The sequence below is a fragment of the Aethina tumida genome, chromosome 1, assembly GCF_024364675.1.
Source record: "Aethina tumida isolate Nest 87 chromosome 1, icAetTumi1.1, whole genome shotgun sequence".
Lineage (NCBI taxonomy): Eukaryota > Metazoa > Arthropoda > Insecta > Coleoptera > Nitidulidae > Aethina > Aethina tumida.
This window is the reverse complement of record NC_065435.1, coordinates 9,507,221-9,517,544: the sequence shown is the minus strand read 5'-3', so window position 1 is coordinate 9,517,544 and position 10,324 is coordinate 9,507,221. Positions and strand designations below refer to the sequence as shown.

Sequence of the window (10,324 nt, the reverse complement as noted above, 5' to 3'; positions counted from 1 at the left end):
ACTTGAAAATTTTATTTTTCTGAATTTAATATTTAATTTAATTATTAGCAGTAATTGTCAATTATTATCCAAAAATTATCAGAAATTAAAAAAAAAAATAAGGTAATTAATTAATTTAAGCTGCACAATTTTAAAAAAATATTTTATTATATAATTTAATTCAATTATTAGTAATAATTGTCATTTATTATCTAAAAAATTACCAGAAATTAAAAAAATATATGTAAAATGTGTAAAAATTTGTTATTAATTATATTAATGTGTAATATTTTATTTTTTATATAGGATCAAACTGGACAACTTGAAAAAATTTATTTTTTTAATTTTATTATTTAATTATTTAATATTCTAAAATTAATAATCTAAAAATTAACAGAAATTAAAATTATATATATGTTGAAGGTGTAATAATAATTTATTATTTATTCTATTAATGTGTATTATTTAATTTTTTATACGGGACCAAACTAAACATCTTTTAATTTTATTATTTAATTTAACTATTTGTAATAATTGTCATTTAGTATTCAAAAATTATTAGAAATTAAAAAAAATAATTTAAGGTGTAACAATTTATTATTTATTCTATTAATATGTATTATTTAATTTTTATGTGGACGCGATAAGTTGAAAAATTAAATTTTTTAATTTTTTTATTTAATTTAATTATTAGTAATCAATGACATTATCAAAAATTACCAGAAATTAAAAAAATATATATGTTAAAGGTATAATAACTTATTATTTATTCCATTAATGGGTAATTTTTTATATGGGGTCAAACTGGACAACTTATTAAATTAAATTTTATTTTTTAATTTTATAATTTAATCAATTAATTAATTAATTTAATTAATTAATTTGATTAATTTAATTTAATTTAGTTTAATTTAATTTAATTTAATTGATTGAATAATTAATATAATTATTTTAATTAATCTAATTGATTGATTTAATTAATTTAATCAATTTAATTAATTAATTTGATTAATTTAATGAAATTTATTAATTTAATTTTTACTAATAATTGTCATTTATTATCCGAAAATTAGTTAATTAATTAATTAATTTCATTTAATATTTTATTTTAATTTAATTTAACTTAACTGAACAACTTAAAAAATTTTATTGTTTAATTAAATTAATTTAATTAATGATTTAATAAATTTAAGTCAATTTAATTATTTAATTAATTTAGTTAATCTAATTAACTTAATTGATTATTTAAATTTATTAATTTAATTTAATTTTTACTAATAATTGTCCGAAAATTACCAGAAATATTTTATATTTAATATTTTATTTTTATATGAAACCAAACTGGACACCTTACTTTTTTTATTTTTATTGTTTAATAAAAATACTAATATGTATTATTTTATTTTATTATATGTGGCCAAAGTGACAGTTTGAAAAATCTAATTATTACCAATAATTATCATCTAATATCAAAATATTATTAAAAATTATACAAATATTTGACGTAAATTTAATCGGAGAAGAAATATATATTTCTATAAATAATATCCAAAAAACAACACGAAAATTTTGAAAAAAAGAATCTGAAGATTAAAATTAATAAAGTTGCTCCGAAAAATATTTATGAACAATTTACCAAATAGTTTTGAAAAATGTTTGGTCAAAAATAGTATTTTTTCTTAACGGCTCATTTGGGGCATATATAAGAGTTTTAATGATTAATTAAACATTTTCTACTGACGTTTGCACCTTTGTTCCCCTGTGTGATAAAAATAGACCGAGAACAAATTTATTTTATTTATATGAAGACGAACAGCGTTAGATAATTGCCGGCACGGGGTTAAACGAGGGCTGGTGCATTCTAAAAGTATAATGGGGGCAGGTGCATTAAATGCAGGTGGTTCAAAACACGCGTCGGTCGGTGCATAAACTTTTTTCTTTATGTACAGATGCAAGTCAGCGTCATATGATGCACGAATTCTAGGACGTAGGACTGTTAATACAGATAATAATAGACCAAGGACTTCGAGTCATAAATAAATTGCCACACGTATTTCCTCTGAAACACACACTTAACTTAGATGAGTCACGGATTTTTCGAAATCTCGTTTCCGGGTTTACCAATATTTCTCGAAGTTAATTAAAACCATTATTCTGACGTATCGATTGACGTCATAAATACACGTCAAGTGTTGTATACAGATGTCAAAACCGACATAACCTCAATCATTTTTGTAGACGTATAAAATTTGAAATGTTAAGATGTGTTCTTTGATAGTACTCACTATGATGGAGATTACGTAGTTTAAATTAAAATCTCTGCGATGAACTACTTAGTAATCGTGATATCTATTCTTTTATCTGTGATATGTGTTTTATTAGCCCTGCTACAGCATTACTACTTCATTAGCAAAATAGACAAAAAGTCGCCAATAAAATACGATGTTCCTGTCTTCGAAGATTTAATACCTTCCGAAAACGATAAGAAAGTTCAAATCCTTTACCCCATACAAAAATTATCCTATGATGATGATCCACACGAGGATGATCTGGTGCTAAACCAACTGACTTCAGTATTAGAACCAGAAAAAGTAGACGCCAGAAATGTTATCGACACCACCAAGTACCGGGGCTTTGATTCGGAGGTCTACAACACGTTACAAGCAGCCATTGCTTTCAAGCTCTCGGGTAAAACTCACAAGGCACTCAAACTGTTCGAACACGCAGCTGCCATAGCCCCCGAGAACGCCGACGTCTTAAATAAATACGGGGAGTTCCTAGAACAAACGCAGAGAGATATTGTCACTGCTGATGAGTTTTATTTTAAGGTAAATCTGGACAACTTCTTGAATGTTTGTTATATAATGTGTTTTAGGCTTTGACCTACTCACCAGACCATCAGGCGGCCTTGGTGAACAGAAAGAGGACTGCTCAAGTCGTTGAGGGTTTAGATTTTGACTTGTTCAGAAAAATTGATACTAGGAATGACTTTTTAAAGACGCGTTTTAAGTTGGATTCTTTCGAGGCTGTAAAGAAGCAAGCATATTATCTACATATCTATCACACGGTAGGTTTTTATTTTTGTGTTACAATTTGTTTACTGATGGCAACTTTTTAGGTCGGAATAGAAGGGAATACAATGACTGTACAACAACTACGTTATTTATTAGAAACTGGACAAGTAGTAAATGGCAAGAGTATAGTTGAACACAATGAAGTGCTTGGTTTAGAAAAGGCAATGCAGTACATAAAATATCTAGTTAAAGAGGATTACATAGGAGTCAGAGAAATATTGGGGATACATAGGAGAGTCATGGGGCATGTTGATCCCTTAAAATCCGGTGTATTTCGTGATGAAAAGGTATAATCATCCAAAATACATAATTGTCCAACTTTTCACCTTACGTTTTTTCTAAGGTTTTTGTGGGGAGCCACATCCCTCCAAGTCACGAACTGGTTCCGTCCCTGATGGAGAGTTACGTCGAGTGGTTGAACTCTGAAGAAGCTCAAAGTATGCACCCTGTTCGATATGCTGCCTTAGCCCATTATAAATTGGTGGATATTCATCCTTTCGTTGATGGAAACGGACGCACAAGTAGATTAATTATGAATTTGATTTTATTGAAGGCTGGATATCCACCAGTTATGGTACTGAAGGAGCAGAGAGAAAAGTACTATGATACTTTAAAAACTGCCAATATGGGCGATGTAAGGCCTTTTGTGAGATTTGTAGCACAATGTACATTGCAAATTTTAGACATGTATATTTATGGGACTAGGCTGTTATCTATTGATGGTGTTTCTGAGAATGAACATCAGATTATAAACTATTAATGTTTGCCAAATATTTATTTTTATTTATACATTGTATATATGTTTCCTGAGATTTGTCTGTGAATATACATATTAATATTCTTCATTTGTATTATTTACCCAAACTAAATCAAAAGAGCAATGGGCAATTAAAATCCCCTTTTGAGGTATTTTGACCCCAATTTGGGAGATAAACACTCTCACTTAAGGATTGAATATTCTCCTATACATTTATCCCCAAAAGTTGCCCCCTGACATTTAAACCTTTTTAATTTTTTTTTTTCCAGCCTATAATCCTGAAGCTGGACGAGTCTATCCATAAAACTGAATTTCTTGAATTTGCAACACAAATAAAACGACCAATTATAACAAAACTGTTTATTTAACAATAACAATTTACAAAAGGTACTATTAATTCTTTACTTTTGGCTTATTTTTCTTTTTTAAGTTATTAATACTCTGAACAATCTGATCGATTTCAGCATTATCATAAATCTCGGTATTTTTCTTATTAATATTCGGCACGACGTTGGCTAAATTCGAAATGTTAACAAACCTCTCTTTCAATACTGGCGCAATCAACTCTATATTATAGAGTGCAGTAATTATCCCAAAGATGACTAGCAGTGTCCACACAGATGTTTGCTTAATGTGCTGGTCGTTACTTCCCGTTTTCACACTGAACGACAGCTCCAAAAATTGAAAAGACGAGTTGGTTGTGAAGTACGCAGCGGGGGAGATCCACTGGACGTCACTGGGCAACGAGGATTCGAGCTGAGCAACGTAACTTCTGCCGTCTGAGGGCAGCTGAGGTACGTGTATCAAAACACCGGGATTGTTATCCTTGGTGATTCTAACGCTTGAAGTGTCTATTTTCGTGTTGAGGATTGTGGCGGATCCATCACGAATCACCTTCAGTCTCAAAGTTTTGTAGTGTTCCACGTTTTTGGCGTGGACTTTCACAAGTATGTCGGTGTGGGTCACTGGTCTGAACACGATGATTTTCAAGTCCTTTATGTCTTCTTTTACGTTCTCAATGTTGATGACGTTGGGGACGGATCTGTCAACGGGATGGGCCCCTTTCGAGTTTTGCTGTATTTTAATTTGGTAGGAGCAGTAAGGCTGTAAACCACGAATTCTGAATTGTCCCGTGCTTTCTGAGATAGTTTCCTCTGAGTATTGGCTGCAGTTTCCAGTTCCTGCCGCTATTACAACCATATTTTCCTCAGGCTCCCCATTGAGGGACGTGATTTGTCCAAAGGTACTGTAGGCTACGCGTTTACCACTGGAAATAACCCAGGTTATTAATGTTTAATTTAATTGGAGTGTTAAAACTTACATTAAAGTAACAGCAACAGATTCACCCTCTTTAACGTTGATTATTTTAGACGCAGGCTCAAACCTGTATTCCTTCATCATCGGCCTTAAGAAATAATCACTTGGACTTAACGAGTGGAAGGTAATTCTGCCGTTTTCGTTTGTCTGTAAGTTGCTCCTGTAACTTTCACCTCCAGACAAAGACAACAGTGCTCCCTGAAACACAAGAAATTACTTGAATTACTTGAACAAACTAACAACTGCTTCACTTACTTGTAGTGGAACTTTATCAGCTTCATCAATAACATTGACAACGATCTCGGCAAGTTTGTGAGCCTTAAAATTGCCGTTGTTATCTGGACCAACGATCACGTACGAGTCTTTTTTGGCTGTGATCTTGTACTCCAATGAATCATCCAAAGCTGGGAACTTGTAGCTGCCATCGTTGGACGTTTCAACCGTCAGGGGCTCCGTGTGGTCATTCTCCACCGTAATAATTACGCCAGAAAGAGGCGGAACGACCTTGCCTTTGAAAACTCTTCCTTTAATCGCCCTGAATTTGTTTCCCAACGCCTTGCAGTCTGCGTAGCCGGGAATCGACAGGACTGGTGGGTTGAAATATAAAATATCCGACTTGGGTACGATCATGGCCTCATCAGTGGGTCCCAACAGTAAGTTGATCTCATATCTACCCTTAGAGTGAGCCAAAGTTTGAGTGTGAGTATTGTCGTCGATTTTAATCGTAGCCTGGATGTTCCCGTGATTTTCGGCCGACTCAATCTCGAGAGTAACCTTGTGCTTTCTGGCCGTAAGATTTATCTCGTTGGGACCTGCGTCCGTGTTGAAGTTGTAGGAGGTTTTGTCGAAGACGTGGCAACTGTCCGGTTCAAACGAGTATTCGCCAGGATTTTCAACGCAAATTTGTGTTTTGCCAGCGTTCACGTTCAAGGAGGAAGGCCTGTTGTCCTTGGTGTTTTTGTAGTTTAACTGGAAACGTACGAGATATACAAAAATAATTAAGTTTAACTGTTTAGTACCTTGGTCTGATGTGTTGAGACAAAATGCAGCATGTAACCTGTCTGTATGAATGGTGGTACATCAACCTTTTCAGAATTTACAAATATGGTCTGCTTACTGGACTTCCAACATAAATTGTTTGAAAGCAATTGTATTTCATAGTGCCCAGGATAAATATTATTTGCGATATATTGGTTACCTATTAATTAATTCAATTAAAACTATTAATAAAACTTATTATTGTTTATTTAAAGGCTCACCAGTTACTGGAATCTCAGTCTTATCAGATGGGTCTGTGGTAGAAAACATTTTAATAATTAAACCGTCACAATCTATAGGTCTGACGCATGTCACAGTCCCTTTAACCACAGCCTTCAACTGTGAAAACACAATGTCAGGTATATTTTCTGATAAAACCTGTATGGTCTGCTTAATAGGGAAGAACCTAAAACTTGACATGTAAAGGGACACTCAGGTTTCATTACTAAATGACTTACTGTAAGCCCTTTTGCCTGTCATCCATGTTAACTTTAACTTCAACGTCGAATTTTCCCGGCGAAAGAAACTCGCAGAATTTGCCTGAGCCATCAGTTAAAACTTTAACTACACTTCCATCAGATCTTGAGAATGTTACACTTTGGGATTCATCACTTAAAACCCTGCCACAAACTCTGAACAGAGATGGTGTTAAGTTTGGTAGCTTTTCCAAGTTAGGGTTGATGTTCACAGAAATGTCATTAAAAATCATACCATCAGCTTCAGCCTTCAATTTGTATGTGTTAGCTTGGATTCTTTCTAATTTATAGTACCCATTCCTGTCTGATCTTGTCACCTCTTTACCATTTAATAATATTTTAGCGTTTTCAATGGGTTTTTTACTATCTGACTTGTAGACAAACCCAGATATCGAAAAGCCATCAACCTCAAAATTGTTCTGTAACTCCACAGCGTTGTTATTCACGGTAAATTCGATAAATTCAGGTCGGAAGAAAATATTTTTGTCCTTAACATAGGGCACAATTACATATTGGCCATTTGGCAAAACTGGGAAAACAAACTCTCCATTCAACTGTGATGTAATATGACAGATTTGATTGCCTTTATATGTTAACCCTTGAATTTTTTCTTTGTTACAACCCTCTACATGTTGATTCACTTTCTGAAATTTCATTAATTACAATTTAATAAATAATAAATAAATTGACTAACCCCTTGTTTTTCAAATAATACTATTATTGTGTCTTTCAAAGGTACACCCCTACTTAAAATTTTTCCTGACACATCATACCCTTGAATTACAAGGCTGCCAGCAGATAATTCAGTGTTGCCTTCAGTGACTTGCACTTTTAATGATTTTTTTAAGATCTTCCATCTATAAAATTATATCATAGAGATTTGCTTAACTATTACAGAACTAACTTACTTGTTGTGAGAGATTGAGACTGTGTAAGTTCCTGGATAGACAGGTGTAAAGGAGAAATGACCAGTGCTGTCAGTTGTAGTAGTTCTTTTCTCAGAGCTTGAAATTAAATCAACAACTATTCCTTCTGGTCCTTTATTATCAATATTCAAGCCTAAACTTTCAACCTAAAACACAAACCTTAGTAAAATGGATTATAGTAATTATGTCAGTCATTTACTTTTCCAGCAATACCGAACCCTTTAAATTCAAAGTTTATGTCCTTTCCTTGAGAACATAAGTCAGTTTTACCATCAACATTGAGGTTTATCTTTGGTGGAGTAAAACTCCAGCCTCTTGGAGGCTCCAACTAAAATATGCACGTTAATAAGGAAATATTTAATTGTAATAATTAACTTACTTCCAAAATATATTCTCCTTTTTCATATAAAGGTACAAAATAATACCCATTGTTTGGAGCACAATTCGTCTTATCCTTCACAATCCCCTGTTTTGTAAGTCTAAAACAAATAAGTAATTAGTAACATTCAAGATAGCCAAATCATTCTTACTTACAATTTAACTACAACCTTTGAAAAATCTATTTGTACGTGACTTTTAATGAAGCCACCGCATCCTAGAAAGTCGTCGGCACTTACATTACAACAAATATATAAAACTGCAATTATTTTAATACATAATTTTAACATTTTAACATGAATTTTTAATCGGCCTATCCATAAATCTAATTAACCTCACTCGTTCTGTCATTCACTGAGCACTTGCCGTCTGCCACACAATCGATTTTTGACTACAACGCAGTGGCGTCCCACTCAATTGAATTATATTTAAGTTTGTATAGTGATCGTAGAGATTAGGTTCAAGGTTCTGAGTATTTGTGCGGTATTATCTATCAATGAGTTTCTTATGCGTCTCTTCTTAATTAATTGACACTTATTAATGATTTTTATGTAATTACGTATTTACGTAAAATATCAAATAAGCTGAAAATTTATGAACGGCATAATAATATGTAATATTCCACATGTTTCAACTTCTGAGATTGTCCAATTTGATGTGAAAAGCCTCGTGTATATTTATTTGCTACGCCACTGATTGAACCCCACCTTTGAATAAATTCTCCAACAGGTAGATGTCGCCCGCATCATAATTGGTACAACTTTGGAACCGAATTTTTTGGTCTAGGTTTTTTGCAAATAATTTTAAAAAACACCCATCAAAATGGCTAAAATGGCATTTCAGCATCAGGCCGGAACGGCTATGGAATGTTTGAGTGTGAGTATTGTGCATTTTTCATTTATTTGTTTGTTGTATTTTTGCAAATGAGTCATGTTACAAGGTATGAGTAAACATTGCAAATTTGATAATGTTTTTAGATTCCAATAACTTTACATAAAGAAGTCGAAGGCGATACTATGAGATGTGGTTTTAAAATTGGTGGTGGAATTGACCAGGACTATCACAAAAGTCCTCAGGGATACACAGATAATGTATGTTTTCAAAATCCAATTGGTTGTCCGGCCTCTATTTGTTTATCTACTCACAAAAAATACTGTATCTGTATTATCAGGATAATGAATGAAGTGTTTTTAGGGCATATATGTAACAGAAGTCCATGAATCAAGTCCTGCATCAAAAAGTGGTTTAAGAGTCCATGATAAAATTCTCCAGTGTAATGGATATGATTTTACAATGGTGACACATAAAAAGGCTGTCAGTTACATAAAGAAACATCCTGTACTTAATTTATTGGTTGCAAGGAAAGGTGTTACATCCACATAAATACAAGCTCAATATTTGTGATTAAGTTAACTTGAACAAATCAAAGAACAGTATGGAATATTAACTAGAAAATTGAGTTATAATGTGGCGTATGTATTTTTAATTGTATTGTGTTAATGATTGGGATAAGTAACATTAAAATAAGAATTAGTCAGAACAGTTTTCTTGACTATTGGCTTATGATAAATGCATTTAATAAATACAAATCAAAATTGATAAACCAACTGGAGTACACTTATTAGATTTAAAAGGCCAAAAATCGAGTTAACTGTGTTAGATTTATAATTCATTCCATACCAGTTACCATGAATTATTAGGAAATATAGTCTATATATTTATGTTTTTATATTGAATATATATTGTTATAATTGTTAATCAGTATCTTTTATATTTTTTACTTTGAGAAATGAGTGTTTTTAATAAAACAGTATGTATGGTTTAATCTACATAGAAATTACTAAAACGCTAACCTTTTTTGAAAGCATGTGTGTGTAGGTACTGCATGACCATTATTTATTTGTGATTTAAGTAAGAAATAAAAATAATATTCTATATATAATTTTTTTTACTTTAGTATTTCCTTTCTATAAAATCCTAAACAAATATTTATTAAAGGTTTGTCCTTCCTGCATTAATGTGCTTAAAATATTTACAACACTCATTTAAATATTAACAATATATTATAAAATAAATTATATCAATTCTTTGTGATTAAATCTTCAATTTATGAAGGTGACTCTCATTATTATCTTGGATAATTTAAGATCAGGGATAAAAAATTATATTAATAGCAAATCGTGTATGATTAATTGATGTTTTAATAATATAAATAAAACGCAACGTTCACTAATTCTGTATCTTTATAATACTTATATAAAATGCACACATCAGTCAAAGGTCAAGAAGCTAAACAACCCCTCAGCTATTTATTTATTATTATTTATATATATCTCTACAATGAATATTAATTTAAGTATAAAAATTTGTATTTTACAA

The 10,324-nt window shown here is 31.6% G+C and overlaps 3 protein-coding genes across 3 annotated transcripts; 2 read left to right on the top strand and 1 right to left on the bottom strand.

Moving 5' to 3' along the window:
- The first annotated feature begins 1,632 nt into the window (after positions 1-1,632).
- On the top strand, positions 1,633-3,894 carry LOC109595461 (protein adenylyltransferase Fic). Its single transcript, XM_020010815.2, has 4 exons — positions 1,633-2,807; positions 2,855-3,046; positions 3,098-3,340; positions 3,397-3,894. Exons 1-4 carry the CDS (start codon positions 2,304-2,306, stop codon positions 3,811-3,813), a joined length of 1,356 nt encoding a protein of 451 aa, XP_019866374.1. The 5' UTR covers positions 1,633-2,303; the 3' UTR covers positions 3,814-3,894.
- A 261-nt stretch (positions 3,895-4,155) lies between these two features.
- On the bottom strand, positions 4,156-8,278 carry LOC109595470 (nodal modulator 2). The gene is made up of 11 exons (XM_049970755.1): positions 8,102-8,278; positions 7,947-8,046; positions 7,767-7,895; positions 7,550-7,713; positions 7,336-7,498; positions 6,624-7,285; positions 6,387-6,571; positions 6,147-6,325; positions 5,383-6,096; positions 5,132-5,325; positions 4,156-5,077 (listed from the first exon to the last, which is right to left on the bottom strand). Exons 1-11 carry the CDS (start codon positions 8,233-8,235, stop codon positions 4,204-4,206), a joined length of 3,498 nt encoding a protein of 1,165 aa, XP_049826712.1. The 5' UTR covers positions 8,236-8,278; the 3' UTR covers positions 4,156-4,203.
- Positions 8,279-8,663: 385 nt separating this feature from the next.
- On the top strand, positions 8,664-9,888 carry LOC109595465 (tax1-binding protein 3 homolog). Its single transcript, XM_020010818.2, has 3 exons — positions 8,664-8,821; positions 8,923-9,036; positions 9,140-9,888. Exons 1-3 carry the CDS (start codon positions 8,768-8,770, stop codon positions 9,326-9,328), a joined length of 357 nt encoding a protein of 118 aa, XP_019866377.2. The 5' UTR covers positions 8,664-8,767; the 3' UTR covers positions 9,329-9,888.
- The last annotated feature ends 436 nt before the right edge of the window (positions 9,889-10,324 follow it).

Coding starts and splice junctions, on each gene's coding strand:
- LOC109595461 (XM_020010815.2), top strand. CDS start 2,304: ATGAACTACTTAGTAATCGTGATATCTATTCTTTTATCTGTGATATGT. Junction 2,808..2,854: donor CTGATGAGTTTTATTTTAAG/GTAAATCTGGAC, acceptor AATGTGTTTTAG/GCTTTGACCTACTCACCAGA. Junction 3,047..3,097: donor ATCTACATATCTATCACACG/GTAGGTTTTTAT, acceptor GCAACTTTTTAG/GTCGGAATAGAAGGGAATAC.
- LOC109595470 (XM_049970755.1), bottom strand. CDS start 8,235: ATGTTAAAATTATGTATTAAAATAATTGCAGTTTTATATATTTGTTGT. Junction 8,047..8,101: donor TCAAAGGTTGTAGTTAAATT/GTAAGTAAGAAT, acceptor TATTTGTTTTAG/ACTTACAAAACAGGGGATTG. Junction 7,896..7,946: donor AAGGAGAATATATTTTGGAA/GTAAGTTAATTA, acceptor TGCATATTTTAG/TTGGAGCCTCCAAGAGGCTG.
- LOC109595465 (XM_020010818.2), top strand. CDS start 8,768: ATGGCTAAAATGGCATTTCAGCATCAGGCCGGAACGGCTATGGAATGT. Junction 8,822..8,922: donor CGGCTATGGAATGTTTGAGT/GTGAGTATTGTG, acceptor TAATGTTTTTAG/ATTCCAATAACTTTACATAA. Junction 9,037..9,139: donor CTCAGGGATACACAGATAAT/GTATGTTTTCAA, acceptor AAGTGTTTTTAG/GGCATATATGTAACAGAAGT.